General features: G+C 34.6%; 2 protein-coding genes across 2 annotated transcripts; one reads left to right on the forward strand and one right to left on the reverse strand.

The window, feature by feature from the left end:
* Positions 1–63: 63 nt before the first annotated feature.
* Nprl3 (GATOR complex protein Nprl3) lies at positions 64–3,496 on the forward strand. The gene is made up of 7 exons (XM_071788832.1): positions 64–330; positions 463–734; positions 992–1,087; positions 1,161–1,379; positions 1,797–2,130; positions 2,318–2,494; positions 2,929–3,496. Exons 1-7 carry the CDS (start codon positions 169–171, stop codon positions 3,301–3,303), a joined length of 1,635 nt encoding a protein of 544 aa, XP_071644933.1. The 5' UTR covers positions 64–168; the 3' UTR covers positions 3,304–3,496.
* Positions 2,851–15,354, reverse strand: Dcr-1 (endoribonuclease Dicer-1). Its single transcript, XM_071788827.1, has 23 exons — positions 15,105–15,354; positions 14,891–15,006; positions 14,421–14,580; positions 14,024–14,319; positions 13,586–13,948; positions 13,316–13,470; positions 12,989–13,227; positions 12,722–12,905; positions 12,264–12,442; positions 11,379–11,530; positions 11,132–11,273; positions 10,303–10,533; positions 10,037–10,216; positions 9,695–9,908; positions 8,845–9,026; positions 8,562–8,740; positions 8,230–8,483; positions 6,824–8,037; positions 6,157–6,729; positions 5,483–5,714; positions 5,171–5,391; positions 4,711–4,876; positions 2,851–4,626 (listed from the first exon to the last, which is right to left on the reverse strand). The coding sequence occupies exons 1-23, from the start codon at positions 15,162–15,164 to the stop codon at positions 4,376–4,378; spliced, it is 5,943 nt and encodes a 1,980-aa protein (XP_071644928.1). The 5' UTR covers positions 15,165–15,354; the 3' UTR covers positions 2,851–4,375.
* Between the last annotated feature and the right edge of the window lie 2,498 nt (positions 15,355–17,852).

A 17,852-nucleotide genomic window follows, 5' to 3' on the forward strand; every position in this document is an offset into this window, starting at 1 on the left:
GCACATGTGTATGGACCAATCAATTTTCTTATGCTTACGCGTTATGCGTGTGTGTGCTCCCCGCTTTTATCTGGGAACTATCCTTCTATACTCGTCTATTTATTCTTTGATTATACATACATCACTTAACCTAGTGCATTGTTTATATTTTATTGTCGGTTGAATAATATGGGTATCCATCCATTAAGTATAATTTTAGTAAAAAGCGACAGTAAAGGTGACAGATTGCTATTTCGATATCCACATATGACTAACCATGTAAGAGATTCTAATCAGTGTACGAAACGAAAGAATCCTTATTCGTTGACCAATACGGAAGATTTATTGCAGGTCTTTGTTTTTATTTAAACAATGTATAATATTTTCGTGAAAATTTCTTTGTAGGCCACTTTAAAAAAAAAATCCTTTTTTAAAATGTATAATGATTATTAATTTGGTGATATGTTGTATTTCATTCAACAGTCTTTGCCGTTTCCGACGTCAAACATAAGTAATGGAAATTTAACTGGTTTAACGGATGAAGTTCTCTCCACTTTATTCGCTGTAAAGCCAGAATTATGTGAACAGAAATTTGAATTAAAAGTAAATGATGTTCGCTTTGTTGGACATCCAACTTTGGTTCCATCTCGTGGCTTGAAGGAAGTAAACTCCTCTATGCTTTTCAATATAGTTTTTGCACTACAAGCACAAGCGAGTCATTCGATAGTAAAGTGTTACTATGATCTAAGCAAAAGGTAACATGATATTTCGGCATATGCGTAAAGAGTGTTTATAAAGGCCTGTGTCCACGATGCTACAACTTGGTCCAAGTTCTCGGACCGAGGTAAAGTTATTGAAACTTGGAATCATAGACACACTGAACTTGGATGCAAAACTGGTGTGTCCACGATCCAAGTTTCAGTAACTTTTCCTCGGTCCGAGAACTTGGACCAAGTTCTAGCATTGTGGACATAGGCCTTAACATATGGAAGTAGCATTTAGATGTGTTTAGATTAGGCATAGCATTGAGACACGAAGAAAAAAGATGTGGTTTTTTAACCGACGAAATAAAGATAATGGTATCGACACACGATGAGATTGCTGGAAGGTGAACAACTTAACTATTTATTTATTCTTTTTTAGTTGATAGCCATGTTTTATTTTAAACTATATACTTTTAGATCTGAAGGTGAAAGTGACTGCGATGAATCACCATATGAGTTAATCCTTCAAAGAAGCTCGTTGGCACGTGGTTTAAAGTCCGTGTTTAGCAATCTCAGCTCTTCTGGCATCGTCAATATTATGATTAACAAGTGGATCCAAGTACGCTTCTGTCTTCCGCAAAAAGTTCATCAATCACATAAAAAAGGACTACTTATAGATCCCGAGATTATAGACAGGTTTGTTAAATAACATTGTTATATCTCAAATACGAGATATATAAAGTACATCTGTGCGAATAAAGAAATTTTATTATAGTAGTTAACTCTACACAGAAAATTTTATGTTTACATCTTTACAAGAAATGGTACATTTAACCAATTTTTTGTATGCGAAACTTTTCAATTATTATATTTAAAATTACGAGTATATATTAGGTTGGCCAATAAGTCCGTGCGGTTTTTTATAAGTAAAATTTATAAGTAAAAAACCGCACGGACTTATTGGCCAACCTAATATATATATATATATATATATTGAAATTTTTTATTTTCAATTCTGAGATTTTATTCCGAGGGATATTCCTGATTGTGTGTGTGCGTGGGTCGTGTGCGCCACTTTAAATATATTTATATAACGTTGAATCTGTTTTACAGGTGTTTGAACAGTTTAAGACCTTATCATGGAATACTTTTGTTAACTGAGCCATTGGACTTGTTAGAATCTTTGCAAATAGATTGTTCTCCCGCACTTAAACGTTTGATTCAGATGTACAATCCATTAAAAAGTTTGCAGACTTTAGCCGCAGACTCGGATCTAACACTCGCGCAAGTGTTTCAGCTAGCTGGTCATTTAGTTTACTGGGCAAAAGCTACAATAATTTATCCACTTTGCGAAAGCAATGTTTATGTTGTCTCCCCCGATGCTGTTTTGACTAGCCAGTTGCTAGATTCTTTCTCCGAACACTTCCCAGGAGTTTGCTTACTTCAAGTATATACACCATAGCTATTTTCACACATTCTCTGATGTTTTGCATCTATTTATGTGTTACATATTAATTTTAAAATTTTTTGTCTTTTTTTTTTTACTTTAAAGTGAATAATGTGTAACGTAAATAGTACCTAATTATTGAATTACTGGTAAAACTTTGTGAATATTATATTTTGTACGTTTTCAGGTAATCAGTGATTTCTCCCTACCAACTTCAATTAGCCAAAAGCTGAATCCTTTGAGCCAGCCGCAGCAGCAAACGCAATTAGTAAAGATAATCATATGGCTATTAAAAAATCATTTGCTTCTACAATTGCACACATATGTGCGATACGTACCAACGGTATATGGCCGTTTATTATTGGTAAGTCACAATGTATAATTTATTATTAGTGAAATATAAATAGCTTATTATTTGGTATATTTACATTAGCAAAATTGATCGAAATTGAAATAGTAAAAGAAATAAATTCCGCGATCTAATTTCAGCGATCTGTGTAAGAGACTATATTGAGATCTCAAAATACTCGCAACTCGTGCGTTCGCGTAAAAGAGTCACGGTGCGGTCTCGCTTCGCGTGTACTACCGTGTCTCTTTTTAGTCTCTTGCACGGACTGAACGTAATGTTGGTAATAATTCTATAGTAAATCGATCGTGCGATTCTATTATAAATCAATCATAATGACAGTGGTGAAGGAAAAGAAAGAGGGAGAAAAGAAATATTGTCATGACTCGATTTTATTTACTATGTAATACATATTTCAGTCTCATTAAGCCTTTTTTTATACTTAATATTAGGATACACAGGACCAACAAACAAATGATACAATTGCAAGAATAGAAGAAAGCGAAAGCACATGGAGTTTGAATGAAACGCCAAAAGGAACGCCTACCGAAATCAAAGAGGAGTTATCGCTCACGGATAAGGAGGATGCGTTATACGACTTTCAATCGGAAGATTATGATATTCCTTCCGATGACAGGAAATTACTCGATAGACTGTGCCGTCTTGGCTATTTTGACGGAGATTATCACTTAGAGGAGATTATGTATTTAGAAAATATTCGTAGATCCCAGTTGTTACAACTTCTGGATAAGTTTCGAGATGTATTAATGACTTCCGAGTGCGAAGATCCCGCCATAGCACTCTTTTATAGCCGATTAGGTACTTGATTCTAATTATATACAATAATATATACGGAGAAAGTAATCAAGAGAGTTATTTCAAACGGAATAACTTTTTTTTCCCCGATTAAAAGATGCGAACCAAAAATGTTACAAACATAATTTGTATAATTTTAATTATAGCCCGGCTATGATGCTCATTATTTTAGGAATTTTTTTCAAATAAAAAACATTTTTGCTATTCCTGTATTATCTTATCTTATCTGCTACCTGTCGCAGCGAGTTTAGAAATATTTGAAACGATCGTAAGATTGAGTTTTTACTCTAGTTTCTTTACTCTTTTTAACACAAGAGTTATTTAGATGTTGTTATTCGTTTTTACTTGTTTTTGCATATACTGTACATTTATACGACACATTTTTATACAACTATCTTATAGATAAATCGCTTTGCATTACTTTTTTTATTTGCTTGAATTATAAAACTTTATATGTTACGAAAAGTTTTATTTATCTTTTCTCTTACAAAACACAATAAAAGTCACAAGACTTTTACTTAACGTGGTTATTCTATGACAATAATCTGCATTACGATAGAAGAAATAGGATAAAGCTGGGAATTGATGTTATTTTATAAATACTGTTTGTCCATATTACTATTTCGTGATATTTTCAAATTATATTTTTAATTATATCGATCCTTGAGCTATCGTAGTCATTTTTCTTTCGCGCGCGCGCGCGAAATAACTATAGATTAAATATTTCGAGTGTTATTTACCTCTCTCATCTTTATACTTTATTATCAGTCACATGTAATTAGTAAAATTTATTTATTCTCCTAATTCACGTTATATCCAACTCGTTAATTGTCAGCGCAATTAACACGATTAGGCTCAAATGTAACAACTTCTTCGTTAAGATTAATGTCTATCTAAATCATCATACTGCACTGATGTAATGTTCTATCTTTTTAACGAAAGATTACTTTTAACGTTGTAAGTTCGTAAGTACACTCATGAATGTAATAATCTTGAGACGTAAACGTCCCCCACCCAACAATTTCTTGAATACAAGAAACTTTTGTCGTGTGTTTTTTTCCCTTTTACAAGTTACGAGTTTTGTCATAGTTTTTGCCTTGGGTAATTCTGTACTTTGCTCTTTAATTTCTTCAAGGCGCATTTAGCCGCTGTACACTTTGCGATTCTGTAATTTCGCCCGATTCCTTTGAAGGAACCCTTACCAAACACGTCTACAGTTACTCGGACTCTACGGCCATCAGCCAGTTTCTCAGGCCTACCAAATTTTGCCGTTTCGGGTTCTAATTCTAATAATTCACGAATTGGAGATTTGGGAACATTCGTGCTGAATTGTTCTGCAATTATACAATCTTTTTAATAAATTGACCGGATACCTTAAACATCAATTTGATAAGATATATTTGACAAGGTATATTTACCAATTTCTGACTTCATTATCGTGTAATAAACACTCCACACCGCATCGAGAGACATTCCGCTATCCAAGTAAATAGCGCCGGCTAACGACTCGAAAACATCACCTAGTGCCTTTGGAACTTCTACATCTTCGGCTTCTTCACATTCCTCCTCGCCAATCAAGTAATACTAAAACGCACGATTCATTACTGTCACATTTATAGGTGCACAAATGCGTATTTTTATTAAGAACGTAATGTATTTGTGTGCTTCAATGTACAGTTGGACACAAAACCGTCCGCAACTTCTCTTTATCAAAAGAAAAGTGTTCCACCGACTTCTGTCGATTGTATCACATCGAGAAAATAATAAATAATAATGATAACAACTTGAACAACAATAATGCCGATTATAATGATGTTGATGGTGATGTTGACGATAATGATAATAATAGCGATAACAAGCAATAATAATTCTTTGTACCTCTTCGCTAATGGAATGTCCATTTTCCTCCTGTATTCTGACAAAACGATTTATTACCACGCTTAGTCCAGGAGATAGATGACGGAAATATTTATGAAAACCGCACCTTACAGCTAAAGAAGCAAATATCGTGTTATTGACTAAAGCGGATCGTAAATCTGTTAAAGCACCTGGCGAATGTTGCCGAGAGTCCTCGTATAAATGTCTAGTTATTAAATAATCTGAAATGCAAGAGATATAATTTTGATGCGATAATTACAGATAATTATATGTTGCAGTTTTATAATTAACCTTAATTGATAAAAGCTTTACCTAGCACAGCGTCGCCAAGAAATTCCAAACGTTGATAACAATCCGTTAATCTATTTGGCTGATAAGAAGCATGCGTAAACGCTTGCAAAAGATAACTATTGTCGCGAAATTTATATCCTATACTTTCCTCCAACTCTTCGTATCCGTCGAGCATCATATATAACTCACTCTCTGGGTCAGGAATGTAACGGAGTAATGGATTTTGCGGCTCTTCCAACTTTCCGTAACGAATCTAATAGGAGAAACATTGAAGGAGAAAATTTTTTTACATAAACAAGACGATCGTCATAAAAATTTACACACATATAAATTGTTAAAAATGTGTGACGCAGAGCGAAACGTACGACGGTATTGTTTTCTTTTTGTTAAATAAACTTTTCGGGTTTGCAAAAAATATTGCATACGCACACACACATACACAACGACTGTTTTCTAAAACTTCAAGTTTCAATATATTGGACACCCTAGTGACCGAAAGAGAAACCTCCATTAAAGTAATTAAAACTCTTGAAATATTTAAAACACGATCTATTACATTCAAATTACATCACGACAAACTGAAAGTCAGAAAACTGTTCACAAAAATTGCCTGCATATATTACAATTACGTCTTCAACGAATTCCGAACGAGTTTAAGAGATTTTCTTTTAGAGAATCTAAATGCAACTACTCACTTGCGTCCAAGTAGTTTCACCGTGTTCATTAACTCCCTTTACGTATGGCGTACTGCCAGGTATCCTTTCTTCCGGCTTGTTCTCGCTTATGATGCAAACTTCTTCGGTGGGCAAAACGTGAATTCCTAACCAGGTCATGAAGAGAAGCGCCCCACGGGGGCCACATGCGATTAAATATGCCCCTATCAAAGCTTCTACGCAATCCGCGATACTTTTGTCTGGGATACTGTGCTGCGTAATTAAATTGTAAGGTATGAAGCATCGCAAATTATCTAAATTGTTCGACAGTCTACTTTCGTTCTTATCCAATTCACTCTTCATAATGACGAGCTTTTCCTCAGTCTCTTTAACGAGCTGAGTTATTTCGGTGGGATTCACAGCTTGCAAGGTAGGAATGTCAGCTTGATTCCACAGAGCGGAAGGAACACCAGATTCGATCAATGCTTGCTCGAGTTCCTTAGGAACGTAATAGCAAGGAGGTAGCCAATTGTCATGCGGCTCGAACTTGGTTGCTATCATACTCTCGCCGAGCATTTTCTGCCTGCCAAGTCTATAAAGATTCAAATTGCTTACCTGAAAGAAAAAAAAACACCAATTTGACGAACGTTACATAGACGTAAATAGATGTGACGCTTAGTATAATCGCTCAATATAAAATATAAAATACCTGTTTTGATCTTAAATGACTGAGCTTTCCTTCGTGGATATTGTCATACGTACAATATAAATATGTAGTTATAGCATACTTGAGAAACGAGTCGCCGATTGTCTCCAACCGCTCTAAATTAATACCGTCATTCGCATTAGACATTGTTAGAGCCTGCAGGATCAGACTAGGACTTGGTCCTGAATGGCCTCTCAATTCCGGTTGATGGTCGAAACTAAAGAGACCGTTATTTGAATAATTTCTTTCATTTGGCTTGTTAAGCTCTTTTTTTATCATGCGAGCAGGTTCAGTAGACTTCTTATTTAATACTTGGATAGTAAATCTTCTTACAACAGTTTCTATGTAATCTTTATGTTTATAATTCGGTTTTTCGCTCTCAGTTTGACAACTCGACGAGTTCCTCCTCTTAATCGTAATTTCAGAATTGCAAGATATGAAAGTACCGTCGGTCATTATATCGCGTTCCTTTCTCTTGGCGAACTCATAATGCGCTTCCTTATGCTTCGCAAGTAATAACTCTTCATCCTTTTCCGCATACATCCAAAAATTATTATCGAAATTCTTCTCCGTCTCCAAAAGATCCAAGATCTTTTTATTAATCTCCTGCTTACATATTTGTTTCTCATCCTCCACAGCTTCGGCAATATTTTCTCCCATGTAAGCAATCTTCAAGCCTCTACTTTCATCCTCACTTTCGTCAGACGTGTCGACAAAGCCATCGCTGTATATGTCATCTGATTCGTAACCATCCAAGTCGGATTCGTACGTTGGCGAGCCGTATCGAATGTCATTCCAACCAAAATCTTGCGGCAAGACCGTCACATTTAGAGGAAACGATTGCAGATTATTCATATCATAATCCGTGGAACTCATTGTCACGTCGTTGGACCATGCCATGTCGTTCGACCATGTACCAATCTCCAGCTCGTCATCCTTTCGCTCATCGGCAATATCTTCTTCTACCTCATCGGTTCGGGCATTGTCGGACTCCAATTCTATTTGTTTTTCAATCTCGTTGCACGATACCTGTTGTTTATCGTTCACGTCTTGGCCAGACGGCGTATTCTCGTCACACTCGCTAACGTCTATACCGTTCAAAGACGAGTTGTCCTGTGCATTTTCATTTTTAGTCTGTTTTGCTTTCTCCGTTTCCTTTGATCTTTTCAATACTTCTGCCAAGCTCCACCCAAAATCTAACGCCGGCCATTCAAAATCTAGAATAATTTATCAAAAAGATTAACCGATAAATATTAATCTCTCTCTCTCACATACACACACACACACACACACACACACACACTCGCATCATTTCGGAATTGTCTAATTCTAATTCATTATTGAATCGACAGACGGAAATGAAATACGTCTCCTCGAAATACGTATGCAAATTTCAAGCGATCGCGTACCTGAATTCAGATTTTGTTGCCCTAAATTTATCATATGTGCAACTTGACATCGTATTTGATTAGCGAGCAACAAGGCGTTAATTCTATACAATATGCAGGGCAAGCAAACCGCTTGTCTCCATAACGACGCTGGAAAAGGATGAATGGCGCATAATTCAGCAACAAGAATCTGTTTCTGCTCTAAATTTTCTCTCTTCGCGCGTTTTGTCTCCTCGCTGCTCGTAGGCAACGCGACGCCTTTGCGATTTACATATCTAGAATAAACAAATTATTAGATCGTTGTTTACAAGATGTGAATGTCTCGATAAATAGTTGTTTCACATAGGCCTTACCTAGGAGTTAAAAAGTTTAGTCTAGCTGATGTATGATCCACATCTAACAACGATTGCTCTAGATTTTGTATTTGTATACCGTATTTCTTCAAGTAATACTCTTCGAAAGTGCTATAGTCGTGGCCGGGAAAAGAAGACTTTGGATTTAAGTTTGCGCATATTTCCGCTACATAGAAGTACTGAAGGAGGGGAAAAAAAGGAAAAAGTACCGCGAAAGATCATAAAATACACAAGAGCTTTACATTTCAATATATTTAATTTATACCTAATTATATGAATTTACCTGTGGTTGGTCTTGACTTCTATACCACGGCATGATTACGGCGTCATAATATTTGGATGGATCGAATTTGAAATTTTTTCTGTCTTCTTCTGGAACCTTAGTTGGCACAGCATTTCGGTTCTGATAAATGCATTCTAAAAAATTCCAATCCACGCTAACATCTGACCCGTCATACGTCGTAACTAAAAAGTTAAGTTTTACAGTAAGTATTAAACTTTACGAAGATTTTGCTTTCACGGTATTTCTTGTTTTACGATATCTCTTTAAAAAAGATTTCGTATCTTTCTGAGAGATACGGAAAGAAAATGATAAATAAAAAATTGTCAATTTTAACAGATTTATACTTTTATAACACGTTGTAACATAAAATATAATTATTTCAAAATTAATAAAACATAACATTGTAAAATCACACGCGATAATAGCTTCGTAGTTTTTAACATTCTTACGACACCCCTTACAATTTACATACTTTTCAATAAAAACTTTTAAAACAAAAGCATCAAGAATCTTTCCCTCTATAATCTGTATCATGATCACGGTCTTACAAGACCGTGATCATGATGATCTATATTATATTAAATTTGCCAAAGTTATAAAAAAAATTCCAATATAACTGTGGCTGCACTCAAGGAGCGCGCTATTAGCGCTATTGCATCATTCTATCTTTATCGCTCATTAGGTATAAAACAAGGATAAAATAAGCAATAAGCAAATAGCGCTGATAGCGCGCTCCTGTTCATAATTTCGAACAATTTTATAGACTTCACCTGAACAAATAAAGTGTTTCCACAGATTTACTTCGTTCCGTTTTCTAATTATTCTAATACATCCACATATTTATACTCACATATTTTTACCGGTACAATTATATACGAATTCTCGGAAGCGTTTGGATCAAAGAGCATTAGATATTTCTGTAATCTCAAAACGTTTGTAAAGGTATAATTAAGGAAAGTGTCGACTCTTTCTATCTGAACGTCATCCAGGATTACAGTCTCCTTACTAAGTTTTAATTGCACATGAACTTCACCTGACCTAGTATAAATAGGGAACGGACACAACTGTAAAAAGAAAGTAAGCTACATAAAACACATACGTCAGAAGAATTATAAATTTCTCGAATAAATAATACGATAAGTACAGAAAATAAATTGAGAACTCAGAAACGCGGAATATGAGAAATTATCACCTTGGGTATCTCCTTTAACGTAAGTATGCCAAATCCAATGGCCGATTCTTCAGGGGGATAAATGCGTCTACCTCGTGTATTTTGTTCCTCAGGCAAAGGACAACTTAGTACCATATTAATGTGATATAGATAAGACGGTACTCCAACTATTGGTCTACAATCCGTTAGTGCTTCAGCTGTCTGGATAGAATAACGCAAATTTTAAACAACCACTTACTCGGCTGTGGGAAAGAAAAAACAAGATTTTCAAAGTAATGGTAGAAAACCTTTTTATAGTAATATTGTCTTCGTTTTGTCGTTCCCGGTCTAGCTTCCGAAAAGTCAGCTCTGCTTTCATCTGGCAAGGCAGGTACCTCTGCATCTTCAGGTTTGGCTTTAAAATTTTCCTTTCCGATAGGTAACAAATTGTCGTCTATCTCATTTCCTCGATGTAAATCGATACACATTTGCAAGGCAGCCATACGTCTAGCCATTGCTCTATTCGGCATTGGATATGACTAAGATGTGACAAAAGAAAGGAAAAGCCGTGATATGTACATATATTATAAATAGTGTATATAAATTGCGTACAGAAATATTTCCCAAAACTACTGGATGTCACATAGCGCACATTTGAACTACAACAATAACTAACGTTATAATTTCTTGTAATTTTAAATTAAAATCCTATTAAAACAAGATTTTTTGCCGTGTTTTCAAAACGTTACAAGAGAATTGAAATTTTTTCTCTTGATAAAAAATATCATGAGACATCCGTATATCATTCGAGAACTTGAATAAAAATTAAAATAAAGAGCAACTTTTGCTAAATTGAGTCTCGTGAGAGAAAATATATAATAAAATCATCGTACTTTACTCAGTTTCCAGCAAATCTTGTTTTAATAGAATTTTAATTTAAAATTACAAGAAATTATAACGTTAGTTATTGTTGTAGTTCAAATGTGCGCTATGTGACAACAAAATAAAAAATCCTACAAGCAAGTATGATCCTGTTCCGCTAAGCGAAAATCATATCTAAATCGATGAAATGAGCTACGGCTAAAGGAACATGCTTTTATGTTGCATTCCAACATACGTATGTATATAACTAATTACCGTAACTACATATTTCAACGGTGAATTAATAGGAAGTCGTAGGAAACAGATGTACATCACCATATCATGAACATTCACTGTTTCGATATTCCACTCTGGTGTTAATCTCGTGAAAGTATCACTCGGTAATTTCGCACAATACCTGCACGATTTAAAGCATTAATATTAGCGATCAGACCTTTTGAACGATACTTGTATGTACCGTTCTTTTATTAAGATTAGTGATATACATAAAACATTATGTTACCTGTTAACTAATGATATGGCAGAATTAAAAGTTACTTTGGGAGCATCATCACCATCGAGTGGTTTGTAATGTGGTATCATTGCAGCATACATGTCTGCTTCATTCTCTTCGTCCTCAGTTAGCTCTTTATTAGAACATTTTAATAATAAAGTCTACAAAATAGATTGATGCTCTTCCATTACAATTTTCGACTGAGGTTGGCACAGATAATGAACCACATTAAAGGTTGATAATAAAACTGGTACGCACTGAAGTTCATGAATAAATCAAATAAAACGTATGCAATACTACGACTTGGAAAGATAAGCCCGAATACAAATTAATTAAGATTCCCCTTTTTTCTCACTTCAGCTATATTGCGAATTGCGACAGCAGACGCGAGAAATCATACGAGTTGTTTTCTTGCGTTATAATATCAAAATGGATTTTTTTTCCTTTGACGCGCCATCATACGTATTCGATAGTATTAAGTAGATTGATAATATAATATATCAAAGTTCTCTTTGTGGATTAATAAACAGAATCGTCAATTGTTATATCGATTGGCACGAGATACGTTTCCATTCAGGGAAAGTAAGATTTAGAAGTGTAAAATACATGTAGACTAAATTATATGTGTATTTATATATATGCAGGATAACGAGATAAAAAAGAGAAATATATTTTATCCAATCTATGCTATCAAACGCAATTAAATACAAAAAAAGAAAGAAACAAGCTAATTTAACTTTGACATGTAGTGCATGTAGTAGCAAGAAAAAATTCATATATTTTCTCGCTTAAAATGTCGTAATTTGATATAACTGCGCTGAGATAATAGAAGCCTTACAAGACATTAAAATTTTATTGAAGGTGGATTATAGAATTAAATCTTGTAAATTATACCTTCTCTATATATTGATATTGAGCTAATTGCCATATAAATTCGTTAGATGCTTCTTGTGGCACTAATAATATATGCAAGGCATCCATGGCTCTTGCTCTACTCTTGCATTGTACATATGACTGATAATTCTTCGGAAAGTCATACCTCATCACAAAATTGCATTTTGGAATATCGATGCCTGTAAAATGTATCGTACATGAAAAAAACGATACCTATCGTAATAGATAGATAAATGTTTTTGGAAAAAGTGTACAGAGTGTAAATAAGTACAAAAGAGAAAAAAAGATAGTACAAAATATATCATAAAAAGACCTCTGTTTTGGTTTTACTAAAAATATAAAATCAAACATATGTTCGTACAAGCTTCTTTGATCCTGAATCTAAGCCTTTTCAAAGTAAAACTCGTTTTTTAAGAAAAATCTAATATGAATAGAATAATAGAAAAGTTTTTGCGAACCTTCTTCCAAGATTGAAGTTGCAATCAACAAGTTACATTCATGAATTCTAAATCGCTTCAAGACTTCTTCCTGCTTCCTGTGTTCCATCTCTAAATCTCTCGAATAACCAATGTCATCAATGTTTCTTTCAATTGTGTAAAGAGGCGATAAAAAGTGCAAATCTTCGTCATGTTTACAGATTTCCTATAAGCAATTAATATTTAATATTTAATAATTGGCCGTTATGCGATATCTTGTAATTATCGTAATGGGATTTATACACATACGCTTAATAAATAAAATAAAACTTTGGCTGTAAATCCTTTATCCACAAAAATTACTCCACAGAGTAGATCAGGGTCTGTACCACTACAGGGGTAACGCTGCGATTTGAACGTCCTTTTATAATTGTCATCGTTAGATTTCCAATTACCTCCAAACTTTTTCAACTGCACAGGTTTTTCCTGAGTTCTCGAAAAAGAAACATTTTTATCACTTTTTGTGACACAATTCTTTGAATTAACATCTGAGGAAAGTACAATATATTTTTATGTACATCAAAATTATTGCATACTCTTCATATAAATCTTATAAAAATTGGAAAAGATACTTACCAGCACTTGCCTTTTTCTCCGGAGTGTTAATCTCTTTAGTATAAAAAGGAGTATAAATTTTTAAAATTTCCAATAGTCGATGAACTTTTGGAGTACTATACTGATATATTCTTTCTTTCTCAGATAAATGTTGAAATTCATTGTCACAAAGGGCACTGTATGTAAAATTTACATAAATTTTCACACTAAATTATACAACGTCTCAAACTTTTGAGCGCGTATAGCGCATAGATGTCAACATCGTCGTCTCGTCCTCGTTACAATACTTACCGGATTTTTATAAAAACAGATGTCATCATATTTAATAGAAGGTAATGCCTCTCGTAAGGAGTTTTAATCTTCAACTTTTCCGTTAAAAATAGTAATGTCAGAGCGGCGCGATCCGCACACCATGGTCCAAGAGTTTCCAATATATGCAAAAAATCTTGCATCATCTCAAAGGGCTTTTGTATGGGATCAGGAATTTTTTGAATATCCTCGTAAAATTCTTCGGTATAAATCTCCATTGGATCGTACCGATGATCGCGTAAAAATTCAATGGCATGTAGCACGCAATTTTTAAGCGTATTGTACAAGTCTTTCTTTTCTCCCCTATCATATTCCACAACGTACTCTCTCGGTTTTGGGCTATAACTACGTATAACAATAATTCTCACATGGTTTGCAAGAAAGAATAATGTTAGAGAGAACAAATTATTTTAAACTTACCGTATTGTTGAAAGAATATCATTAGCGGTTTCTACTTCACACTGAAAGGCAGCCTCTACTTTTTCTATCTCTAAGCCCAATCTTCCAGGTTCTTGTGTCAAATTAAACACTGGTACCGCTAGCCCGATTATTCTAGGAACATTGTTGCACAGTAGAAAAGTTTGCAGGACAAACTTTAGATTGCTATCTTCGATAGACTTATGGCACTCGTCTACTATGACTAGATTTATGTGACACGGTAAAAGTTTGTTTTCAGATATTAGTTGTGCGTAGGTTTTTGGTGTTCCAACTAATACCTATGTACAAAATAAAATATATAATAAGAGGAAATATTTCCAATAGATTTCCTTTTTCTAACATCATATATATGTATATGTATAATAAACATTTTTCTTACGTGAGAACTTTCAAAACTTTTGTCAAATCCCTCAAGTACACCAGAATCGCATACTAATACTTTCAGATCTGTTAATTGTTTTATATAAGTTCCTATTATTGTAGACTTATCCTCATCGTTTAATATATATATTGCTCGCTTTCCACCATTGCTCACCAATCTATGTAAATAAGAAGACAAATTCAAGTATATTTAACAAGCATTACATCTAACATTTAAATCCACTTCTATGATTAAATATATATCATATTCAATAGACTTGAGATTCTTTATGTAAAGTAATGAATAATTTTTATGTAAAATGTTTATATTTCTATTTATCAGGATATTTAACATTTTTGCTAACATTCATCGATAATAACTCTATTGAAGGATCTGTTTTCTATTGCTGAACTAGTGCAGCCAGTTCAGCAATAGAAAACATACCCAATATCTATTGAGGCAAATGGAAAACATTTCATTATCGTTACCTTCTATTGTTCGTAGCAAACTCTTGAATCAATTTTATAGAAAGAAAGGTTTGCTCGGAATTTTTTCCCAAACAGACAATTATATTCTTTTCTTTCGCTGCATAAAGAAGCTCTACCTACAAATAAATGTTTACAATATATGTGTGTGTATATATATGCGTCCGTTTAGCCATATATCTCTCAAGATATCTTCGATCGTATCTAAATAATTTACCTCGTACTCCCTGGGAGTAAAGGATTTTGTGTAAACCTGGTCATTTAGTGGAAATGCCATGGAATCTACAGCTTCTCTATAATTATTACTCTCAATAATAAAATAACAATTTCCTGATAATTATCAAACAATTTTTCACTATTCAGTATTGATAATAAAATCCGCGAAAGCACAATATCATACTTAAGGTGTCTGTTGTTGGATGATTACACTTATGTTTAAAACTTAAGATTAAGCTAGGTTAGAAAGATAAGAAAATAATAGTAGAGAGTGTACATCTCATTTTAGTATAGAGTAGATGCTGCGCGTTCCAAAATTCACTCTGGGTAAATAAAATCTATAGTTTACGTCACACACTATAGCATTTCAAGTTAACTAGAGTGAATTTTGGAACGCAGCCAGGGTATGTATGTATGTATTGTGCTAGGTCTACACAATGCGAGTCGTAAAGTCGTGAGTTGTAAGAATTGGCCAATCACAATCGAATTTGAGGAGAATAATTGACTGTGATTGGTCAATTCTTACGACTCACGACTTTACGACTCGTCGCATTGTAGACCTAGCATAACAGTAAAATTTCGACCAATCGCGTTGCTTGAATCGGGAACGTACGGCCGTACGTTCCCGAATCGAGCAACGCGATTGGTCGAAACTTTACTGTTACTGTTACGACATAGTGTGTGTCGGGGGCTTAACGCTCGCGTAAACGTAGTTTATGTTATACACTTTCTATAATATTTCTGGAAGGAAGCAAAACTAGGATTTATTTCGGTCACACTGCTCATTCGAAACTTCAAATATATGTATTTTAGGTGGGCCAATAAGTCCGCGTGCGGTTTTTTACTTATAAATGTTACTTATAAATAAATAACCGCACGGACTTATTGGCCAACTTAATATATCTAAAAATTTTCTATTTCAACTAATCGCAAATTTAAATTCAATAGTTGTCTCTGTGCGAATAAAATCTTAATTAGATTACAAAGAATTTAAACAGCAATCGAATAAGAATTGATCGCAGCGTCAACAAAACACAACCATCATCTCGACAAGTAGAAAAGTTTATTATTGCAATAACGCCATGAGTTTACAGTTACTTCCACATCAGGCCTTTCCTCGGGCCTTTCAATATTCTTACTTTTCAAAGGAGTGATACGATGGCATTATCTCTCGCATACAAAATAGTCGATCGAAAAACTGAATCCTCATTCATAATTATTGAGAGGTTGCACCCCCCCTTCTTCCATCTCATCTTCCGCTCACCCTATCTCACGCTGTCACTAGGCCTACTTCTCCTGTCCCTTTCTTTCCTTCTTTATATCTTTCTATATTTTTCCAATATCTTTCTTCAACCTCACAATTTCCCTCAGTTCCCGTTTCTTCTCTCTTCACCCTCCCACCCGCTCGATCCTCACCGCCTTCCCTTCGTTACTCCCTCTTCACCCTTTTCATCTACACTCTCTCTCTCTCCCCTCTCCTCCAACGTCGTTCTTAACCTGCTCTGCGCTCCTCTCCCTTCTCTCTTTCTCTCATCTTGTGATCCTGTCACCCTCCCGGACTCCAGGGTTCCCCCGCTTGTCTCTTCTTGCTTACCCTCCCTTTCCCGCTCTTTCCTCTCAGCCATGTCTTTCTCTTTCCCCTGTTTCTCTCTCGTTCGCTCTTCCGCTTCTGTAGTCACTATCCTTGTTCTCAATTACGTAGGCTCATCACTTTTCCGTAACCCAAGTATTGTTTTACTTTATATTTGACATTTTGACGCATTCTGCTATAAATAAAAAATTAATGAAAGATTTCTAAACTCCCCCATTGAAAAGTTTGGGAATTGGGATAGGTCGATAATCAATTTAATCAACTTACCGCTCCGTATTCACGCTATATATCGCGAAATACCGTTACATGCCGTTAGATGCAAAATGAATTTTATATATATATATATATATACATTACATATAGCAGAGTTATTTGTTAAAAACAAACACACACAAGTTTATTAGTTGAAATTTATCATAAAAATGAAATATCGGAGAAAGATACGATATAGCGAATTGGAGAAAGAAGAAAACGGGATATCTTAGTACTTAAGAAATCACTGCTCGAGTTATAAAAAATAAGTGTGTCGATACTGATGAGTGATGATGTGCGATCACAGAAATTTAATTACTGACAATGAATCATATCTATAACTGCGTCAGAATTGCAATGAGGCCAACACCATTTTGTGATACATGCTTAAAGATTGAAGATGAAATGTAAGGGCTTTAAAGTATAAAATTTGTCATTTTAACTTTAAAAAGCAGAGTGGTCATTTTAACTCCCATGTACAGATATGCGCATTTTACGAGTAGCATACAATATTTAAATATTATACTAAATTTTATAGTAACTTGAAACCAGAATAACGAATATTATTCTGCGGTATACATTCAATGTACTGAATGCGACACTTGTTCTAACTCCAAGCTATGGATATTATATATGACTTTCACACAAGGTAAAACTGGGATAGTACATTCTAAGTGTAACAGTAACTGGTTCCTGCGATCGTAATGATAAGCTACGTATATCGAACAGATAGGATCAGTTTCATCCCATTGCCGTGTCACAGCTCTCTTTCGAGTTTTCTTATTCCCTCTTAACCATATGTCATTACCCTTTTAACCCTTTCAATTTGCGTTTTATTTGGACACACTTCATGTATTTCGAGCTACGTGAAGTACACATTTTGAGATACGAGATCACTACAATTGC

The sequence above is a fragment of the Temnothorax longispinosus genome, chromosome 9, assembly GCF_030848805.1.
Source record: "Temnothorax longispinosus isolate EJ_2023e chromosome 9, Tlon_JGU_v1, whole genome shotgun sequence".
In the NCBI taxonomy this organism is placed as follows: Eukaryota; Metazoa; Arthropoda; class Insecta; order Hymenoptera; family Formicidae; genus Temnothorax; species Temnothorax longispinosus.